Source organism: Nerophis ophidion, linkage group LG11, assembly GCF_033978795.1.
Source record: "Nerophis ophidion isolate RoL-2023_Sa linkage group LG11, RoL_Noph_v1.0, whole genome shotgun sequence".
In the NCBI taxonomy this organism is placed as follows: domain Eukaryota; kingdom Metazoa; phylum Chordata; class Actinopteri; order Syngnathiformes; family Syngnathidae; genus Nerophis; species Nerophis ophidion.
Genome location: NC_084621.1, coordinates 13,187,374 through 13,209,844, shown reverse-complemented (window position 1 = coordinate 13,209,844; position 22,471 = coordinate 13,187,374). Strand labels below are relative to the sequence as shown.

Sequence of the window (22,471 nt, the reverse complement as noted above, 5' to 3'; positions counted from 1 at the left end):
TAAGCATAGGTTGCATCTTTTATTACCACTGTTGTAAGGTCTGCTGGATGCAAGAATTTGCCATGTTATTGAATATTCAACATTATTGTCTTTGAGGTTCCAAATGTGTTTGCTGAGTTCTGTAGAATTCCGCAAAGTCTGGTTTCTAAAGGAGGCGTTGTGATTATTCCATTTTGTTTTGAACGCTCCTTCGGTTAATCCTACGTACGTGTCGGATGTGTTAATGTCCTTGCGTGTTACCTTTGCTTGGTAAACGACTGATGCCTGTAAGCACCCTCCGTTGAGAGGGCAATCAGGTTTCTTGCGACAGTTACATTCCTTATTGGTTTCAGAGTCGTTTAGTCTGGGGGTAGGCAGTCCTTTTGCAATTGCTTTGTTGTGGTTTGAAATGATTTGTTGTATGTTATTCATACAGCTGTAGCTCAATTTAATGTTGTTCTTGTTGAATATTTTTCTTAGGGTGTTGCCTTTGGGGAAGTGTTTGTCGATCAGAGTGAGGAACTTGCGGCCGATGTTGGTTGAGACGTTTTTACTGAATGGCGGATTGTACCAGATGATGATGTTTCGTTTTCTGTTCTTTTTTGGTTGGTTTCCTGGAGTGAGTTCATAGGTGAGGGTGAAGTTGTATCCGCTTTCATCAAGTGCTTTCTGGTACGGGGGGGTTGCTTGGTCGAATTCAGCTTTGCTAGATGACAGCATCGATAGCCTTTTATTAATTCCGGTAGGTATTCTTTTCGTGGTGGTGGGTGGGTGGTTGCTGTCATGGTGCACGTATTGGAGTGTTGTGTTGGGTTTCGTGAATGGTTGGTAGCTGTTATTTCTCAGGTTGAAAGTGACGTCGAGGAAGTTGACGGTTTGCTTGTTGGCTTCAATCGTGATCCGTAGGCCGTTTTCTGTGAAGATTTGGGATATGCGCTTCTTGGTGTTCTCGCTGCTCCTTGGCGAGGCGCGGCACACTGCCAGTCCGTCATCACGGTAAATACCAAGGTTCAGGTTGAGGCTAGCAAGCTGGGAGAGGAGGAAACTCCCAACGAGTTCGCACGTTTCTGAGATGAAGTAGTCTTGTGATTTTTCCCACACCTACATATATATATATATATATATATATATATATATATATATATAAGTTCTCCACTTGACATCCAGGAGTATTTTTTTTAATTAGTGTTTTAAGTCGGGACTATTTTTTTGCTCGGCGTAACGATATTTTTGTCCCAAGAGAAGGCGTTTTTAGTCACAGGCTTTACATTCGACCAATCAGGTAGTCGCACGGATCCAAGATGGCGATGTCAACAACGTCTGGTGACGAAGAGGAAAATACTCTAATCTGGAGCTAAAGTCATAGAGAAATTTCTTGAACGCAATAATTATGACTGACGTGGTCAAGCTATATTTTTTATTTTTAATTCTATTTTATTTTACATTTCATTAAAATGTGTTTATTTCAAAATGGCATTCTTTTGATTAGCACTTACTTGTGTAATCAGTCTGACCTAAGCCTGGATTTTAATCTTTGTGATCATTTGACAAAGTTTTCCATTTAAACTGTCAGTAGATTAGATGTATACTAAGATGACTATTTTGTGTGTTAATATTTGAGTAAAAAGCTTAAGAATCCCTGCTCAAAACATGACCATCAGGCAGTGATATGTAGTTTAAGCTCATGTTAGTCCAGAGCCATGATTCTGTTGACAGACTGTCAATCTGGCATTGTTGCATGCATCGCTGCTTTTAGCACGAAGTGAGAAAACTGCGAGTAAACAACCTTATATGACCACACTTGCCCCTGCTACTGTGTTTTATATTTAACTCCACACACTCAAATGAAGGTCTATTCAATCATGGCATGCAGAAAGCCCATGCCAGATAAACCCGGGACATCATTCATCAAAGTTCCACGGACTCGGCAGAGGGATCGCAGGAATGTAAAACCCACCACCGAGAGTTGTTTCGAACCCAGTACACGTTTTTGGAAAAGATCTGCAGCGTCAGCTTCAGCAGTGCGAGGGTTAACGAAGACATCCTACCTTCTTCCTCTCCAGCCTCTCCTGCTCCTCCTTCTGGAAGTGTCTGTCCCTCTCCACTCGCTGCTTCTCCGCCTCCTCACGAGCTTTGGCCTCGGCTTCTTCCTTCTGAAAAAAATCACGACCACAGCTTTTTTTTGTTGTTGTTGTTTTTTTGTTAGTCAGAAACGGCAGCAAAAAAAAAGGAGCCAACGCTTCTTCAAACCGGGGCCAAGTGGGGCCACTGCACGGCGGGTGTGGCTGCTCCCTGCAATTATCGCTCTCCAGCCGACCACAGAGACGATATTTTTGTGCGGAAAAACAACTCATTTGAAGTCTCATGGCCATGCAACACAACATTCTGGATCCACATAGAATAAAGCAGAAATGTCACTGCTGCAAGTGGCCACAAGAGGGAGGCAAAGTTCTGCATTCAAGGAATAGAGTCCATGGCTGGATTCTTCAGTTAACAGTCACTAAATTGATCCAATCCAATCCAATCCACTTTATTTATGTAGCACATTTAAACAACAATAACGTTTCCAAAGTGCTGCACAGCCATGTTAAAAACAATTGTAAAAAAATAAATTAAATTAAATTTAAAAAAGTATATATATATATATATATATATATATTATGCTCCACCAATGACTGAATAAAAACAAAAAAATAAATAAATATAAAACCAATAAATACAATATAAAAACAAATATGATTGAAACTATTTTAAAGGGTAAAATCAATTAAAACAGTAAAATAGAAATCAAAGTGTATAAAAAACACAGGACAACAGATGACAGAGGACCACACAACTGGGGCGGCATAGCTCGGTTGGTAGAGTGGCCGTGCCAGCAACTTGAGGGTTGCAGGTTCGATTCCCACTTGTGCCATCCTAGTCACTGCCGTTGTGTCCTTGGGCAAGACACTTTACCCACCTGCTCCCAGTGCCACCCACACTGTTTTAAGTGTAACTTAGATATTGGGTTTCACTATGTAAAGCGCTTTGAGTCACTAGAGAAAAAGCGCTATATAAATATAATTCACTTCACTTCACTTCACAACTCACATAGTGTTAAAAGCCAAAGAATAAAAGTGGGTCTTAAGACGAGACTTAAAACACTCCACTGTGGAAGCAGTTTGAACATGGAGGGGCAGAGTGTTCCAGAGCTTAGGGCCGACCACAGAGAAGTGGATATTAGATCCACTATGGACTGGACTCTCACTATTATGTTAGATCCACTATGGACTGGACTCTCACTATTATGTTAGATCCACTATGGACTGGACTCTCACTATTATGTTAGATCCAATATGGACTGGACTCTCACTATTATGTTAGATCCACTATGGACTGGACTCTCACTATTATGTTAGATCCACTATGGACTGGACTCGCACTATTATGTTAGATCCACTATGGACTGGACTCTCACACTATTATGTTAGATCCACTATGGACTGGACTCTCACTATTATGTTAGATCCACTATGGACTGGAATCTCACTATTATGTTAGATCCACTATGGACTGGACTCTTACTATTATGTTAGATCCACTATGGACTGGACTCTCACTATTATGTTAGATCCACTATGGACTGGACTCTTACTATTATGTTAGATCCACTATGGACTGGACTCTCACTATTATGTTAGATCCACTATGGACTGGACTCTTACTATTATGTTAGATCCACTATGGACTGGACTCGCACTATTATGTTAGATCCACTATGGACTGGACTCTCACTATTATGTTAGATCCACTAGAAGGCCCTGTCTCCCCTGGTCTTGGGCACCACGAGCTGGAACTGGCTCTCGGACCTCAGAGCGCGCGCAGGAATGTAAATTTGGATGAGGTCCAAGATATATTGAGGTGCCAGTCCATGTAAAGATTTAAAAACAAACAGCAATGTTTTCAAATCAATTCTAAAATGAACAGGGAGCCAGTGCAAACTCTGAAGAATTGGGGTTATATGCTGGCCTTTCCTGGCCCCGGTTAAAAGTCCTGCTGCCGCGTTCTGGACTAACTGCAACCGGGAGAGAGCTTTTTGGCTAATGCCAGCATAAAGTGCATTGCAGTAGTCCAGGCCACTTGAAATAAAAGCATGCACGACTTGTTCAAAAAGGTTAAAAGATAAAAACGGTTTAACCTTTACTAAAAGACGAAGGTGATAAAAACACGATTTTAAAACGCCATTGACTTGTTTGTCTAGTTTAAAATGGCTGTCTATAGTGACGCCAAGGCTGGTGATCCATCCATTTTCTACCGCCTGTCCCTTTCAAGGTGGCGGGGGGTGCTGGAGCCTATCTCAGCCGCATTCGGGCGGAAGGCGTGGTACACCCTGGACAAGTCGCCACCTCAACACAGATAAACAGACCACATTCACACACTAGGGACCATTTAGTGTTGCCAATCAACCTATCCCCAGGTGCATGTCTTTGGAGGTGGGAGGAAGCCGGAGTAGTTACCCACGCAGACACCGGGAGAACATGCAAACTCCACACAGAAAGACCCCGAGCCCGGTATTGAACTCAGGACCTTTGTGTTTAGTTAAAAGTTAAAGTAAAAGTACCAATGATTGTCACACACACACACTAGGTGTGGTGAAATTTGTCCTCTGCATTTGACCCATCACCCTTGATCACCCCCTGGGAGGTGAGGGGAGCAGTGGGCAGCAGCGGTGGCCGCGCCCAGGAATCATTTTTGGTGATTTAACCCCCAATTCCAACCTTTGATGCTGAGTGCCAAGCAGTGGGGGAATGGCTCCCATTTTTACATACTTTGGTATGACTCGGCCGGGGTTTGAACTCACAACCTACCTGATCTCAGGGCGGACACTCTATCCTATTGGGAAGCACATGCTCTAACCCCTGTACCACCGCGCTGCCCTCACTGAAGTGAGTCGGCTTTATTAATGTAGGTGAGGGGTGGCCACATTTTTTCTGCAGGCGAGCTACTTTTTAAATGACCAAGTGGAGGGGATCTACCTCATTTGTATTTATTTATTTATGAAAGAATCATTTTTGTCAACAACTTAAATGTTTTTAACAATAATACAAGCATGTTTAACACTCCTTTCTTTCATGAAGACAAGAATATAAGTTGGTGTATGACCTGATTGTGAGGACTTGCATTGATCGGAATCAGACAGAAATTCGGGAGTCTCCCGGAAAATTCGGGAGGGTTGGCAAGTATGAGTGTAGAAGTCCAACACACGGAGCAAGTCCTCACATAGTGAAGAAAACTCAACTGAAACTCACATGAGCCGGCACTTTGGCGATGGAAGCCGGGAAGAAAAAAAGAATCTATTCGTGGTGGCCGTACCTGTTTCTGCAAGCGAAGGTTCTCCTGGTGCTCGGCCCTGGCTCGCTCCTCGGCCTCCTTTTCCTCCTGCAGCCGCCGGGCTTGGTCCCTCCTCTGCTGCTCCTGGGCCATGGCGAGGGCCTCCTCCTCGCGGCGACGCTGGTCCTCCGCCTCCCTCGCCAGTCGCTCCTCTCTCAGGATCCTGGAGGAGTCACGGGAATTAGGAACAAAACGTGATGGATGCGACCGGCAAAGCTGTGACTTAGCATTCTTAAAATGTTTTTTTAATGATGTTTTAACAGTGCCGTATGTCTCTAGGACAGGGGTGGCCACACTTTTTCTGCAGGCGAGCTACTTTTCAATTGACCAACTCGAGGGGATCTACCTCATTTATATATCATTTATATTTATTTATTTATGAAAGAGACATTTTTGTAAACAAGTTAAATGTGTTTAATGATAATACAAGCATGTGTAACACATATAGATGTCTTTCTTTCACAAAGACAAGAATAGAAGTTGGTGTATTACCTGATTCTGATGACTTGCATTGATTGGAATCAGACAGTAATGATGATAACGCCCACATTTTCAAATGGAGGAGAAAAAAAGTTGTCCTTTCTGTACAATACCACATGAAAGTGGTTGGTTTTTGGCATCTAATTCATCCAGCTTCCATACACTTTACAAGAAAAACATTGGCGGCAAATTCCGTAGCTTGCTTGATTGACATTCACGGCACCCGAGGGTCTTGTGAGATGACGCTGGCTGCTGCCAGTTCATTATTATGAAAAAATGACAGAGAGGAAGGCGAGAAACACTTTTTATTTCAACAGACTTTCGCGCCGCCCCTTCCGTCAAAACTCTAAAGGCCGACTGCACATTTCCTATCTTCACAATAAAAGCCCTGCTTCGTGCTGCCTGCGCTAACAAAATAAGAGTCTCAGAAAGCTGGCGTGCATAAGTGATGTGCACGCCAGCTTTCTGAGGGATCGCTTGTGCACGCCAGTTTTCCGAGACTCTGTATTTAGTTAGCGCAGGCAGCATGAAGCAGGGCTTTTATCGTGAAGATAGGAAATGTTCAGTCGGCCTTTAGAGTTTTGACGGAAGGTACGGCGCGAGAGTCTGTTGAAATAAAAAGTGTTTCTCGCCTTCCTCTCGGTCATATTTTCATAATAATGATCTTGCAGCAGCCAGCGTCATCTCACAAGACCCTCCGGTACCGTGAATGTCATTTAAGTGACGTCTTGGTGAAGATTGATGATCACTAATTTTTAGGTCTATTTTTTTTAAAAGCCTGGCTGGAAATCGACTGACACACCCCCCGCGGTCGACTGCTAGCTCGCGATCGACGTAATGGGCACCCCTGCTCTAGGACCTCAAACATACACTAAAAAATAGTGAACATAGGAGACAACTTGTCTTTTAGTAGTAAGTAAACAAATAAAGACTCCTAATTAGTCTGCTGATGTATGCAGTAACATATTGTGTCATTTATACACCTATTATTTAGTCAACATTTTAAAGGACAAACTGTAAAAATGCATTACTTATTTAATTGTTCATTTACCAATGATATCTGCTTATTTTCTGTTTTAACATGTTCTATCTACACTTCTGTTCAAATGTAATAATCACTTATTCTTCTCTTTTTTGATACTTTACATTAGTTGTGGATGATACCGCACATTGATCTGATACCAAGTAGTTACAGGATCATACATTGGTCAAAATTTAAGTTCTCAAGTCTCCCCCTCTACAAGAATGTAGCAGACTAAGAAAGGTCGGCAGCAAAAGTCCAAGATGTCCCAAGGAAGACATTCCTGTCGAGGGGTTGTTCGGGCGAGATGTCAGCAAAAATAAAAACATTCGTAATACCAGAAGACCTCGTGAGAAGTGCATCAGCTTGAGAAAAATAAAGGGAAAAAAACATATTACAAACCTGAAAAGCAACCTAAAATGCTTATAAACAGAATCTGGAATGAATAGAAAACACCCCAAAAATATTCTTCAGAAAATCTGGAAGGTTCCAACTTGGGTTGTCTCGATCCCAATATCTAGGTACCGGTACCAAAATGTAATTTGATACGTTTCTAAATAAGGAGGACCACAAAAATGTGCATTATTGGCTTTATTTTAACAAAAAAATCTTAAGGTGCATTAAACATATGTTTATTATAGTAATTTAGACCTTAATTAAAATTGTGAACATACTAGACAACTTTTCTTTTAGTAGTAATTAAACAAACAAAGACTCCTAACTAGATAACAGGTCCCAGCTGGGCAATCTACTCAACTGCCGCTGACTTCGAGGCCAGCAGGCCACCCCCCCACCCCCCCCCCTCCACAGGTACATATGTTTGTTGTTGTATTTAAAAACCAAGTTTGTCCTTAAATAAAATACTGAACATACAAGACAACTTGCCTTTTAGTAGTAAGTGAACAAACAAAGGCTACTAATTAGTCTGCAGTAAGATATTGTGTCATTTATACACCTATTATTTTGTCAACATTATAAAGGACAAACTGTAAAAATGTATTATTAATCTAATCTGTTTATATTCTGTTTTAACATTTTCTATCTACACCTCTGTTAAAAAGTAATAATCACTTATTATTCTCTTCTTTGATACTTGGCATTAGTTTTGGATGATTCCACACATTTAGGTATCGATCCGATACCAAGTAGTTACAGGATCATACATTGGTCATAATTGAAGTCCTCGTGTCCACGGACATATTACCTGAGTTTCCAAAGGAAAACAGATTGTGTTGAAAAGAGTCCAACACGAGACCTTCAGTGGTGCAGCTCACACCACTAGAAACTAGAAGGTTCTACAGGGAGTGAGAAAGCTGACCTCTCTGTCTCCTCCTGCTGGCGTCGCCCCTGCTCCTCCCGCTCTCTTTGCTCGCGAGCCTGCCGCCGCTTCTCGGCCAGGATGCGTGCCGCCTCCTCGGGGTCGTTGGTGCCCGCCGTGGGCTTGGACGGGGACGCCGCCTGCACCGGACCGCCGTCTCTCCTGAGCAGCTCGGGTGACGGGGAGGCGGCCAGAGAGCCGGAGATGTTGGACGCCGCTCGGCCTGCAGGAACCACAGGAGAACCTGGGACACCACAAAGGTTGACGCTCTTTAGGAACCTTTTTTTTTTTTTGGGTTTAAAAAGGAAATGTTGGACTGACGGCGACTGTTGTCCGGCGTGAGCGGCCTGCGGGGCTCCCTCACTCTCTCCAGGGGGACGGGCGAGGAGGTGCGGTGGTCCACCCTGGCGGGGGTCCTCGCCCTCCTGGGCCGCCCTTTTGGGGTCGACGGGCTGCCGCGCGCCGACAGAGGCTTCGGTGAGGAGGCGGGGCTAGGGGAGGCGGGCCTGACCTTCGCCGTGGCAGGCGAGGACGTCCGGGGCCTCGATAGCGGGCTGGGGCTGAAGGACACAAGTGGACATTGTTTTGGTAGACTAGTCCTGAATGAAGTGAGCCAAAGCACTTTGTCATTACATCATCCATGGAAGTGCATTATCCCTCACATGCACCATTCCGATTACATCATTACTCGCTCTCTCTCTCTCGGCCTGCGGCACTCATGCACTTTGTTCTGTTTGCAGACTCAAAGAAAGTGCATTTTTGCGTCCTCCTATTGCAAGGGTCGGGAACCTTTTTAGCTGAGAGAGAACCATTGAAGCCAAATATTTTAAAAATGTATTTCCGTGAGAGCCATATCATTTTTTTAACACTATATCCAACTAAATGTCTGTATTTTTAACTACAAACCCCGTTTCCATTTGAGTTTGGAAATTGTGTTAGATGTAAATATAAACAGAATACAATGATTTGCAAATCCTTTTCTACCCATATTCAGTTGAATGCACTACAAAGACAACGTATTTGATGTTCAAACTCATACACTTTATTTTTTATTGCAAATAATAATTAACTTAGAATTTCATGGCTGCAACACGTGCCAAAGTAGTTGGGAAAGGGCATGTTCACCACTGTGTTACATCACCTTTTCTTTTAACAACACTCAATAAACGTTCGGGAACTGAGGAAACTAATTGTTGAAGCCTTGAAAGTGGAATTCTTTCTCATTCTTGTTTTATGTAGAGCTTCAGTCGTTCAACAGTCCGGGGTCTCCGCTGTCGTATTTTACGCTTCATAATCTGCCACACATTTTCCATGGGAGACAGGTCTGGACTGCAGGCGGGCCAGGAAAGTACCGGCACTCTTTTACTACGAAGCCACGCTGTTGTAACACGTGGCTTGGCATTGTCTTGCTGAAATAAGCTGGTAACGTTGCTTGGATGACAACATATGTTGCTCCAAAACCTGTATGGACCATTCAGCACTAATGGTGCCTTCACATTTGTGTAAGTTACCCGTGCCTTGGGCACTAATACACCCCCATACCATCACAGATGCTGGCTTTTGAACGTCGCGCCTATAACAATCCAGATGGTTATTTTCCTCTTTGTTCCGCCGGACACCACGTCCACAGTTTCCAAATATAATTTAGAATGTGGACTCGTCAGACCACAGAACACTTTTCCACTTTGCATCAGTCCATCTTAGATGATCTCGGGCCCAGAGAAGCCGGCGGCGTTTCTGGATGTTGTTGATAAATGGGTTTTGCTTTGCGTATTACAGTTTTACCTTGCACTTACAGATGTAGCAGCCAACTGTAGTTACTGACAGTGGTTTTATGAAGTGTTCCTGAACCCATGCGGTGATATCATTTACACACTGATGTCGGTTTTTGATACAGTATCGCATGACGGATCAAAGGGGCGTAATATTATCGCTTACTGCTTACGTGCAGTGATTTCTCCAGATTCCCTGAACCTTTTGATAATTTTACGGACCATAGATGGTAAAATCCCTAAATTCCTTCTCGTTGAGAAATGTTCTAAAACTGTTCGACAATTTGCTTACAAAGTGGTGACCCTCGCCCCGTCCTTGTTTGTGAATTACTTAGCATTTCATGGAAGCTGCTTTTATACCCAATCATGGCACCCACCTGTTCCCAATTATCCTGCACACCCGTGGGATGTACCAAATAAGTGTTTGATGAGCATTCCTCAACTTTATCAGTATTTATTGCCACCTTTCCCAACTTCTTTGTCACGTGTTGCTGGCATCAAATTCTAAAGTTAATGATTATTCGTCTTTGTAGCATATTCAACTGAGTTGGAACCGCTTTGGACTGGACTCTCGCGACTGTGTTGGATCCATTGTGGATTGAACTTTCACAGTATCATGTTAGACCCGCTCGACATCCATTGCTTTCCTCCTCTCTAAGGTTCTCATAATCATTATTGTCACAGACGTCCCACTGGATCATTATCGTCACCGATGTCCCACTGGGTGTGAGTTTTCCTTGCCCTTATGTGGGCCTACCGAGGATGTCGTGGTGGTTTGTGCAGCCCTTTGAGACACTAGTGATTTAGGGCTATATAAGTAAACATTGATTGATTGATTGATTCCCAAAGCCCAAAAAAAGTCTGCGGGCTATAGAGCGTTTTCCGTTCGGGCTCCAGTACTCTGGAATGCCCTCCCGGTAACAGTTCGAGATGCCACCTCAGTAGAAGCATTTAAGTCTCACCTTAAAACTCATTTGTATACTCTAGCCTTTAAATAGACTCCCTTTTTAGACCAGTTGATCTGCCGTTTCTTTTCTTTTTCTTCTATGTCCCACTCTCCCTTGTGGAGGGGGTCCGGTCCGATCCGGTGGCCATGTACTGCTTGCCTGTGTATCGGCTGGGGACATCCCTGCGATGCTGATCCGCCTCCGCTTGGGATGGTTTCCTGCTGGCTCCGCTGTGGACGGGACTCTCGCTGCTGTGTTGGATCCGCTTTGGACTGGACTCTCACGACTGTGTTGGATCCATTGTGGATTGAACTTTCACAGTATCATGTTAGACCCGCTCGACATCCATTGCTTTCCTCCTCTCCAAGGTTCTCATAGTCATTATTGTCACCGACGTCCCACTGGGTGTGAGTTTTCCTTGCCCTTATGTGGGCCTACCGAGGATGTCGTGGTGGTTTGTGCAGCCCTTTGAGACACTAGTGATTTAGGGCTATATAAGTAAACATTGATTGATTGATTGAATATGGGTTGAAAATGATTTGCAAATCATTGTATTCTGTTTATATTTACATCTAACACAATTTCCCGACTCATATGGAAACGGGGTTTGTAATATCACCAACAGAAGAGAATGAAGCAGTCTTGCATGTACAATTCTAAACAATAGTCAATCTTTGAGCCCTGTGGAACGCGCAAGACAAGCATAAATAGAAACATGCTGATTGGCAGCAGGTGTGGACCGGCTGCCAATCAACAGCAGGCGAGGGGAAAAAAACACACCGCTCAGCGGGACAAGCAGGAAATGGAAACAAAAATAAGAGCACTGATGGGAAGTGAATACAAAACAAAGAAGCACAAACAGAAATGAAGTGACAGATCTTCACATAATAAGTCTCTTATTCTTTTTAATAACATTTTTATTCGAAAGCTCACCGATGATAAATAAAATACTTCCTGCCATTAATGCGACTTCTTGAACAGGTGCGGTAGATAACAGACGGATGTATGAAAATGTTTTATATTTTGAACGTTATTTTTAACACTGTGATTATTCACTACTTATCGTGTTAAGCAATGTCAGCTAAGATTTATGAGAGCCAGATGCAGTCGACATAAGAGCCACATCTGGTTCTAGAGCCATAGGTTCTCTACTCCTGTCCATCTATTGCAGGGGTGCCCATTACGTCGATCGCGAGCTACCAGTCGACCGCGGGGGGTGTGTCAGTCGATCTCCAGCCAGGCTTTTAAAAAAAATAGACCTAAAAATTAGTGATCATCAATCTTCACCAAGACGTCACTTAAATGACATTCACGGTACCGGAGGGTCTTGTGAGATGACGCTGGCTGCTGCAAGATCATTATTATTAAAATATGACCGAGAGGAAGGCGAGAAACACTTTTTATTTCAACAGACTCTCGCGCCGTACCTTCCGTCAAAACTCTAAAGGCCGACTGCACATTTCCTATCTTCACAATAAAAGCCCTGCTCCATGCTGCCTGCGCTAACTAAATACAGAGTCTCAGAAAACTGGAGTGCACAAGCGATCCCTCAGAAAGCTGGCGTGCACATCACTTGTGCACGCCAGCTTTCCGAGACTCTTATTTCGTTAGCGCAGGCAGCATGAAGCAGGGCTTTTATTGTGAAGATAGGAAATGTGCAGTCGGCCTTTAGAGTTTTGACGGAAGGGACGGCGCGAGAGTCTGTTGAAATAAAAAGTGTTTCTCGCCTTCCTCTCTGTCATTTTTTCATAATAATGAACTGGCAGCAGCCAGCGTCATCTCACAAGACCCTCGGGTGCCGTGAATGTCAATCAAGCAAGCTACGGAATTTGCCGCCAGTGTTTTTCTTGTAAAGTGTATGGAAGCTGGATGAATTAGATGCCAAAAACCAACCACTTTCATGTGGTATTGTACAGAAAGGACAACTTTTTTCTCCTCCATTTGAAAATGTGGGCGTTATCATCATTACTGTCTGATTCCAATCAATGCAAGTCATCAGAATCAGGTAATACACCAACTTATATTCTTGTCTTTGTGAAAGAAAGACATCTATATGTGTTACACATGCTTGTATTATCATTAAACACATTTAACTTGTTTACAAAAATGTCTCTTTCATAAATAAATAAATATAAATGATATATATAAATGAGGTAGATCCCCTCGAGTTGGTCAATTGAAAAGTAGCTCGCCTGCAGAAAAAGTGTGGGCACCCCTGATCTATTGTGTGGCCCTCCATTGAAGGGCTTTCCTCTCGTTGCCTCCACTTCACAACCCGGGCACACAAGTGGAATAAGAGGGAATATGAGGTCAACAATATGAATAATATGCTCATGTTGAGTCAAACTGGTTATAATGCAGCCCAGTGACTACTCTCTCCAGTGTGGCTGTGAAAGGGCAAGTTCGCCACCAGATGGCACTATTTTCTTTGTTTTAGCACGGGGGTGTCAAACTACTTTTTACTGAGGGCCACCTCAGTTACGGCTGCCCTCAGAGTTGTTTGATTGATTGATTGAGACTTGTCTTAGTAGATTGCACAGTACAGTACATATTCTGTACAATTGAGCACTAAATGCTAACACCCCAATTGTCAATACGTGGACTTTGGGGTTTGTTTTCCCGGAATGCAAAGGAAAGTTGGAGCGGGCTAGGCATGAAGGCGAGGACATATTTATTTATTGCCGAATTTTCCGCACCATAAGGCGCACCTAAAAACCTCAAATTTTCTCAAAATGTGACAGTGTGCCTTATATATGGACCAATCTTGAGCCACAACTACGGAAAGCAGCCGCCGACTTCATTTTCCCCCGTAGACAAAGAAATGCGCTTTTAAGAAGCATTTAAGTCTCACCTTAAAACTCATTTGTATACTCTGGCCTTTAAATAGACCTCCTTTTTAGACCAGTTGATCTGCCGCTTCTTTTCTTTTTTCTCCAATGTCCCCCCCCTCCCTTGTGGAGGGGGTCCGGTCCGATGACTATGCATGAAGTACTGGCTGTCCAGAGTAGAGACCCAGGATGGACCGCTCGCCTGTGTATCGGTTGGGGACATCCCTACGCTGCTGATCCGCCTCCGCTTGAGATGGTTTCCTGTGGACGGGACTCTCGCTGCTGTCTTGGATCCGCTTGAACTGAACTCTCGCGGCTGTGTTGGAGCCACTATGGATTGAACTTTCACAGTATCATGTTAGACCCGCTCGACATCCATTGCTTTCGGTCCCCTAGAGGGGGGGGTTGCCCACATCTGAGGTCCTCTCCAAGGTTTCTCATAGTCAGCATTGTCACTGGCGTCCCACTGGATGTGAATTCGCCCTGCCCACTGGGTGTGAGTTTTCCTTGCCCTTTTGTGGGTTCTTCCGAGGATGTTGTAGTCGTAATGATCTGTGCAGTCCTTTGAGACATTTGTGATTTGGGGCTATATAAATAAACATTGATTGATTGATTAATAAAGTTTGACTGACCTGATTGTTTTGTTAACATTTCCTTTAGCGCAGCGCCATCTAAAGAATGCATAACGTAACCCCAGCCTCTACTGTAGCATCTATTCTATGCGCCTTATAATGCGCTGCACCTTATATATGAACAAAGTTTTAAAATAGGCCATTCATTGAAGGTACGCCTTATAGTCAAAAAATATGGTACTATAATAAAGTAACAAAAGGCGCGCACAAGGCGGAAGTACAAAAACTTGGCTAATGAAACAAAAACTTGCACAAGGCAGAAAATATGACCGTGAAGCAAAACTCGTTAACTGTGACACGAAAAAAAATAATCTTTCGTGGCATGGCAAGAAACCGAGGTACGTACAGAAGCAACATTTTTGTGTAGCGTTACACCCCAAGTCGCCAGTAAACCTCTCATGCTGCAGTGGTGCTGCAACTCCAATGTTTTGTGTGGGAGAGGGAGAGGGGAGGGGCGACGCAACTGCTCCTACGTCCGTGTATCGCTCCGTACAGCGGCGTTTTAAAAAGACACACATTTTACTTTTTCAACCCGATCATTTCTGACATTACGTTTTAAAGCCGATATTATCGGACATCTCTAGTTCGAATCATCAGTTGGCCAAAGATGCAGAGTCGTACTGGACAGGTGTGTGTTTACCTGAGCTCTGATCTGTGTCTCATGCCGGGAAGAGACTGCTTCTTCTTGAGAAACTTCTCTTTTGCCAGTGCATTTTTCTCCTTTTCATTCTCCCGCTCCTTGTCTCGCTTCTCTTTTTTGGTCCTGTCCATCTGGTGCGACACGGCGTCAGACATCAGGAGGACGACGCAGTGACGGGAGGCGACTCGGCGGCAACTTACGGGTGTGGAGCTGCGTCGGTGAGTGATGTCGGGCGTGCTGGACGTCACCCTCCAGCGCTCGGAGCAGCGGTGGCGGGGCTGGTGGGTGCACAGTGTCAGCGGGCTGGCGGAGGACGAGCGGGGGCACAGCGGAGACTCTGAGGAGGGTCTTTCGTTACAAAGAGGTAATGCGCTTCCGGACCATGACGAAGACTCACGGCCGTCTTTTCCGTTGGGAAGCACGCTGGCGGCGCTGCGGCTGCGGGCCAGGAAGGACAAGGTGGGCGTCATCAGGCGGTCCACGATGCTGCTTTCCCAGGGGCTCAGTGTCAGGTTGCGGGCTGCCAGGTTGGAGGGAAAAAAAACGAGAAAATAAACAACTGTGGCTTTAACTTATAAGGAACTGGAGTAGCAAAAACACACTGATGGTGTTTGTCAGGCGAAATGGAAAAAGTCTGTCTAGACCAGGAGTGTCCAACTTCTTCCAATGACAGCACGGGGGGGTCATTTTCAAAACCATTGGAGCTCCTCTTCAATTTGGTGAATGTTCAATTAAAGTTCTCAGGGACCCAAAAGGGTCTCAGTCACTAACGGCTTTAATTAGTTCACATCAAAAAATCTAGTTGGGGGGAAAAAAACTGGGTTTTCTGTGGGGGGGAGAAGAGCATAAAATAAACAAACAAAAAAAACCTTTGTGGCAACAAATAGATCTATAGAATTATTGATCTATAGATATTTAAGTGTTGAAAGTAGGGGTGGGCAAATTAATGCGTTAATTACGCGTTAAATCGTCAATCTGTTAACGCCGACAATTATTTTATCGCACATTTGCGTATGCTTTTATTTTGTTAACGCCTTTTCTTAACAAGATGGCATCTCCCGGATGTACTTCGGCGTCGAGGGGCTCTTGGTAAAAATGGAACATTTGGCAAAAATACCGGACAATTCTGCAAATTTCATGGCTGGCTTACAGCGTGGTCACTCCGGGATCACTTACGACCGCCAGACAATTCTGAATGTGGATAGATCGGGCCGTTTTGGACTGAATGACGCGTGCTTGCTAGACCGGCTAGCTAGCATGGGAATACTTTGCCGGCTACATCCAGCGGCCTGTGAAGCAGCGGAGTATATGTGTTGTCTGTCTATTTATGAATAATGCAGACCAGGAGTGTTGGCTGAGTTCTTAACGTTTACTTTCAGAGCGTGCATATCACAACATACAAGATGCTGTCATGGCGACACAACCTATACCGGGCTACCGCGCATGCTCGTCACTCCTGTTGCATGCTGGGTAGGGTAGTTCTTTTTTTCCCTGGCTCATAACATCACAATATAATACCATGTATATGATGCGTTCAGTTTATCAAAGCACCAAGCAAACAATCGGAAAATTCCCATCACATCAATTCCTAGATATGGTCATAATTATTTTAAGTGCACTACGCAGAATAAACACAACATTATTAATATTGCTACTACGGATAATTTGATCAAAAATTCACTAAAACAGCCCACTACCTATAATATAGGTTTTTTAAACATAAGATCCCTGATAAAAAAAATGTTTCTGCTGTTACCTCAGAAATTGCCTGTTCAGATGTTATGATTGTGGCTCAGAGATTTGTATGTAGATTATATTTATTTTCCATAACAAACAGGATAACTTAAATACCCTGGCAGTGGCAATAAGCTTAAATGTTTGTATTTACATTTTTGGAGTTGATTTTCATAAAATATGCTATTTAACTGCTACTGTTTAACAAGGACTGATTTAAATTGTGTTTGCACAACAAATGTTTTGGCGCTTTTGTTCATGTGGGAGAATATTCCAATAAAGGTGCACTACACACTACTTTTGAATTCATTATTGGGCTTTGCGTATACAATGCAGTTAATCGCGATTAATCGGAGAAATTGTGCGATTAACTTCGATTAAAAATTTTAATCGTTCCCCAGCCCTAGTTGAAAGTAAAAAATGAATAAATAATTTATTTACATAAATAGATAAATAAATGGGTTGTACTTGTATAGCGCTTTTCTACCTTCAAGGTACTCAAACTGCTTTGACACTATTTCCACATTCACACACTGATGGAGGGAGCTGCCATGCAAGGCGCTAACCAGCACCCATCAGGAGCAAGGGTGAAGTGTCTTGCTCAGGACACAACGGACGTGACGAGGTTGGTACTAGGTGGGGATTGAACCAGGGACCCTCGGGTTGCGCACGGACACTCTCCCACTGCCCCACTCCGTCATATATGTATATATACATATATACGTATATATGTACATATATGTATATACATATATATATATATGTATACACACATCCATCCCATCCATCCATTTTCTACCGCTTATTCCCTTTGGGGTGGCGGGTGGCGCTGGTGCCTATCTCAGCTACAATCAGGCGGAAGGCGGCGTACATCCTGGACAAGTCGCCACCTCATCGCAGGGCCAACACAGATAGACAGACAACATTCACACTCACATTCACACACTAGGGACCATTTAGTGTTGCCAATCAACCTATCCCCAGGTGCATGTCTTTGGAGGTGGGAGGGGCTTATCCCCAGGTGCATGTCTTTGGAGGTGGGAGGGGCTTATCCCCAGGTGCATGTCTTTGGAGGTGGGAGGGGCCTATCCCCAGGTGTATGACTTTGGAGGTGGGAGGGGCCTATCCCCAGGTGCATGTTTTTGGAGGTGGGAGGGGCCTATCCCCACGTGCAAAGACATGCACCTGGGGATAGGTTGATTGGCAACACTAAATGGTCCCTAGTGTGTGAATGTGAGTGTGAATGTTGTCCGTCTATCTGTGTTGGCCCTGCGATGAGGCGGCGACTTGTCCAGGGTGTACGCTGCCTTCGACCTGAATGCAGCTGAGATAGGCTCCAGCGACCCTAAATGGGACAAGCGGTAGTAAATGGATGTATGGAAGTTCTTATTATTTTTTTCAGCAGTGAGAGTTAAAAAGTTAAAACAAAAAACTGCCTGCATGACATCTTTGTGTTATTAGTGTCAATATTGCAACATTTTTTTTCATTACTTTACACTTGTTTGCTATTTAAGTCCAGTTATAATGTTTTGTAATAGTCTTTTTTTTAAATCTGGCTGTAGGCCTCACTTTGGACACCCCTGGTATAGACTGTGAGTCAGCACACTTTGGGCCGTGGCTTTGGGCTTACTCTAAGGATGGACATTTATTTTGATTAAAAAAACAACTTTCTGTGAAGTAAGCAGCACTCGTGCTCCGCTGTGACAGGTCACGTCTATTTTTACTCTTCTTCCCCCTCGGAATACATTATCTACCTGCTCCAAAGTGCTGACTCACTCTCTAACTTCACTTTCCTGAGGCTTCGACCGTTCTTCCGGACGAGCCTTGATAAGAAAAAGGATGTTTTCAACTGAAGCGTGAAGAACTCAAAAATGTTGCAACAACTCTGTGGAGAGGCAGAACCAACGGTCCGACGGCGGGGCAGGGCACGCTGGAACCCTGCCCAAGATGGCGGCAAGGAGGCGGAGAATGCGGCTGAGCGGAGAGGCGAGGCTACGAGCAAGGTCAGGTGCGTGGGTCGCACACCAGCACACAATTAACTCATCTCCTCACGCTGTGTAAAAGGGGAGAAGGAGGAGAGATCGGGGCAGAAAGAGTAAGAGAGCCGGCAGCAGCGACTAGTAAGCAAGAGCAGCCAAAAGGCAGACGAGGACGACAACAACGGCAGCTGAAAAGCAGACCGGGAACGAGCAGTGGAAGAAGGAGTTGGAAAGCGATCTGAACTGCAGCCAAGCTTTATTCGAAAAAATAAAACACTCAAACCTGCTCAAAAGCATGCCCTTTCTGGGTGGTCCATTGAACCCGCATAACGACAGAGAGTGTATGTCACATTTGGCACCCAATGTGGCTGGATCATCGGAGGCGGGGGGAGGACGATCCACTGTGGGCCCGGGTCGGCGCGCTCACGCAGCTGGCAGCAAGCAGCCGCTAGCGCTTGCAGGAGTCGGCAATTCTGTCGTCCTCTCCCGCCTCTGGTGGTCCAGCCCCGTTGGGTGCCAAATGTGACAGACTCTTGCCGTCAGTGTGCGGGTTCAATTGACCACCCAGGAAGGACATGCTTTTGAGCAGGTTTGACTCTTATTTTTTTTAAAATAAAGCTTGGCTGCAGTTCGGATCGCTTTTCAGCTCCTTCCTCCACTGCTCGTTCCCGGTCTGCTTTTCAGCTGCCGTCGTCGTCTGCTTTTTGGCCGCTCTTGCTTCTTAGTCGCTGCTGCCGGCTCTCCTACTCCTTCTTGCTCGTAGTGTTGCTCCCGGCACGCCCCGCCTCTCCGCTCAGCCGCGTTCTCCGCCTCCTTGACACCATCTTGGGCAGGGTTCCAGCGTGCCCTGCCCCGCCGTCGGACCCTCGGCTCCGCCTCTCCACAAACTCAAAGCAAGAAAACACCAGGAATGAAATCTCCACGGGGATATGAAGCGACCACGAGACGGCACAACAACAAATGAGCACAATACAAAACTCAAAATGCAGAAGCCGTGCACCAAGAACCTGGTCAAAGAAAAAAGGGTCTCAGAAGCACGGTGGAAGGACAAGGAAACAAGGACAATGATGGTTGAGGTGTTGGAGGGGGGTCATGGACACATCTTCAATTAAACGGGAGGATGGGGTTGGTCATTCCACTTTGGAGTCTTACTTCTGCCGGGGGAGTTCCAGAGCGTGGCGGAGGACTTGGAGAGCCGCTTGTTTATGACCGAGTCCACGTGTTTGGGCAGGTTGACGGTGGAGACGCAGCCTCTGCCTGAGAAGCCGAGAGAGCGCCACACACGTTGACACACGCACACACTTGGCGAGGGCGAGGGAAGCAAAGAAGTGGTGAAGACGCGACTAAGCGGTCCTCTGCGTCCACCTTGATGGCTCTCGGCGAACCCAACATGGCCGCTTCAAGGTCGTTTACAGTCGTCGTCGTTGAGCAAGCACGAAAGGGCGAGATTGGTCGTGTTAAATTCCCCTGGCTTATGGCCCGGGGAATTACAAACCCCGTTTCCATATGAGTTGGAAAATTGTGTTAGATGTAAATATAAACAGAATACAACGATTTTGCAAATCCTTTTCAACCCATATTCAGTTGAATATGCTACAAAGACAACATATTTGATGTTCAAACTCTTATTTGTAATAATAATTAACTTAGAATGTCATGGCTACAACATGTGCCAAAGTAGTTGGGAAAGGGCATGTTCACCACTGTGTTACATCACCTTTTCTTTTAACAACTCTCAATAAACGTTTGGGAACTGAGGAAACTAATTGTTGAAGCTATGAAAGTGGAATTCTTTCCCATTCTTGTTTTATGTAGAGCTTCAGTCCTTCAACAGTCCTCTTCCTTCCACAAAATCAGGACATCCTCGTCTACAAAGGCACAGGTTCTGCATGTTGGATACTCACTTTCCTTCTGGTTCTGATTCCCAGCCCAGGACCATCTCTGCTGGCGGATCTCAGCCCACGTCTTCTTGGTGGAGCGGTGGATGGCGGCCTCGTAGCGTTCCTGGAAGGCACGGTCGCAAATTTTAACTAGCAGATGACTTGCGTACTGGGAAAAAAACAACAATTTCCCCAGCTCGTAAAACGGCGTTTATTCAGCTGCAGAGAGTAAGTGGTAGTCATTCAAGGTACTGTAGAGGATTAACTCAAGAGGAAGCCTTAAAATGTACTTTATATTTGTTTTATTTTCAGTATTGTGATAGTGTTAGAAGGAATGTATTGAAATGTGTGTGTGTGTGTGTGTGTGTGTGTGTGTGTGTGTGTGTGTGTGTGTGTGTGTGTGTGTGTGTGTGTGTGTGTGTGTGTGTTGTCCCAATACCAATGTTTTGGTACCGGTACCAAAATGTATTTCGATACTTTTCTAGATAAAGGGGACCACAAAAATAGCATTGTTGGCTTTATTTTAACAAAAAAAATGTTATGGTACTTTAAACATATGTTTATTATTGCAATGTTGTCCTTAAATAAAATAGTGAACATATTAGACAACTTGTCTTTTAGTATTAAGTAAACAAACAAAGGCTCCTAATAAGTCTGCTGACGTATGCAGTAACATATTGTGCTGCAAGGGATTCTGGGCATTTGTTCTGTTGTGTTTATGTTGTGTTACGGTGCGGATGTTCTCCCGAAATGTGTTTGTCATTCTTGTTTGGTGTGGGTTCACAGTGTGGCGCATATTTGTAACAGTGTTAAAGTTGTGTAATGGCCATAGGGGTCCATTGTATATATATATATATACGTATATATATATATATATATACATATATACATACATATATATATATATATATATATATATATATATATACATATATACATACATATATATATATATATATATACGTATACATACATATATATGTATATACATATATACGTATATATATATATACGTGTATGTATATACATATATACATATACGTATATATATATACGTATATGTATATACATATATGTATATACATATATATGTATATATGTATATACGTATATATGTATATATGTATGTATATACGTATATATGTATATATATATATATATATTGATATATATATATATATATATATATATATATTTATAGCCACTTGTGCTCAGCTGGGAAATTAAATATATATACTTATAGTATTTTTAGAATGTGCCGTGGGCCTTTCAAACATTAGCTGTGGGCCGCAAATGGCCTCCGAGTCACACTTTTGACACCCCTGCTATAGCTAATAATATGATAAATCTATGCATAAAAAGCAGAGCCTGGCGACGCATGCGCGTTTATCATAACTCTCTCGATCTCTGCCTCTGCCCCTCCCTCATGAATGCTGCTGCGTGCACAATTTTTGTTTTTAACCCCGAACGTACATTGAAAATACACGCAACCCAAACTTAAAATGCCGGACATTTGAGGCTTTTAAGAAACTCCACCCGGACAGCCCCGCAAAGGAGGACATATACGGTGAAAAGAGGAGGTAGGGTCAGTCTATCCTAGCCCGGTCTCTGTTAGCATGCCGTGTGTTGTGCCTTGGTGTGCATTGTTTACACAGCGTGCGGTACGCTACTTAATATGTCCGTGTGGTAACTCGTTCGATACACCTCCAAACCGGACCAAAACAGTTCAATATGTACCGTTACACCCCTACTATATACTGCATAAAGTTAAAGTGCCAATGATAGTCACACACACACTAGGTGTGGCGAAATTATTCTCTGCATTTGACCCATCACCCTTGGTCACTCCCTGGGAGGTGAGGGGAGCAGTGAGCAGCAGCACTGGCCGCGC

The 22,471-nt window shown here is 44.1% G+C and overlaps 1 protein-coding gene across 5 annotated transcripts in view; it reads right to left on the bottom strand.

Moving 5' to 3' along the window:
• The window catches only part of map7d1a (MAP7 domain containing 1a), a 118,436-nt gene that overhangs the window by 16,029 nt on the left and 79,936 nt on the right, over positions 1–22,471 (bottom strand). Inside the window, exons 6-14 of one of the 5 annotated variants that reach the window (XM_061915120.1) lie at positions 20,605–20,704; positions 19,853–19,957; positions 15,385–15,507; positions 15,188–15,324; positions 14,988–15,118; positions 8,490–8,728; positions 8,169–8,412; positions 5,332–5,512; positions 2,028–2,132 (exon numbers count right to left, since the gene is read on the bottom strand). In XM_061915120.1, coding sequence (XP_061771104.1) covers positions 2,028–2,132; positions 5,332–5,512; positions 8,169–8,412; positions 8,490–8,728; positions 14,988–15,118; positions 15,188–15,324; positions 15,385–15,507; positions 19,853–19,957; positions 20,605–20,704 — 1,365 coding nt within the window. Of the gene's footprint in view, positions 1–1,936; positions 2,133–5,331; positions 5,513–8,168; positions 8,413–8,489; positions 8,729–14,987; positions 15,119–15,187; positions 15,508–19,852; positions 19,958–20,604; positions 20,705–22,471 lie in introns of all 5 variants that reach the window. The other 4 variants (XR_009808755.1, XM_061915119.1, XM_061915121.1 and 1 more) reach the window with 4 other exon arrangements.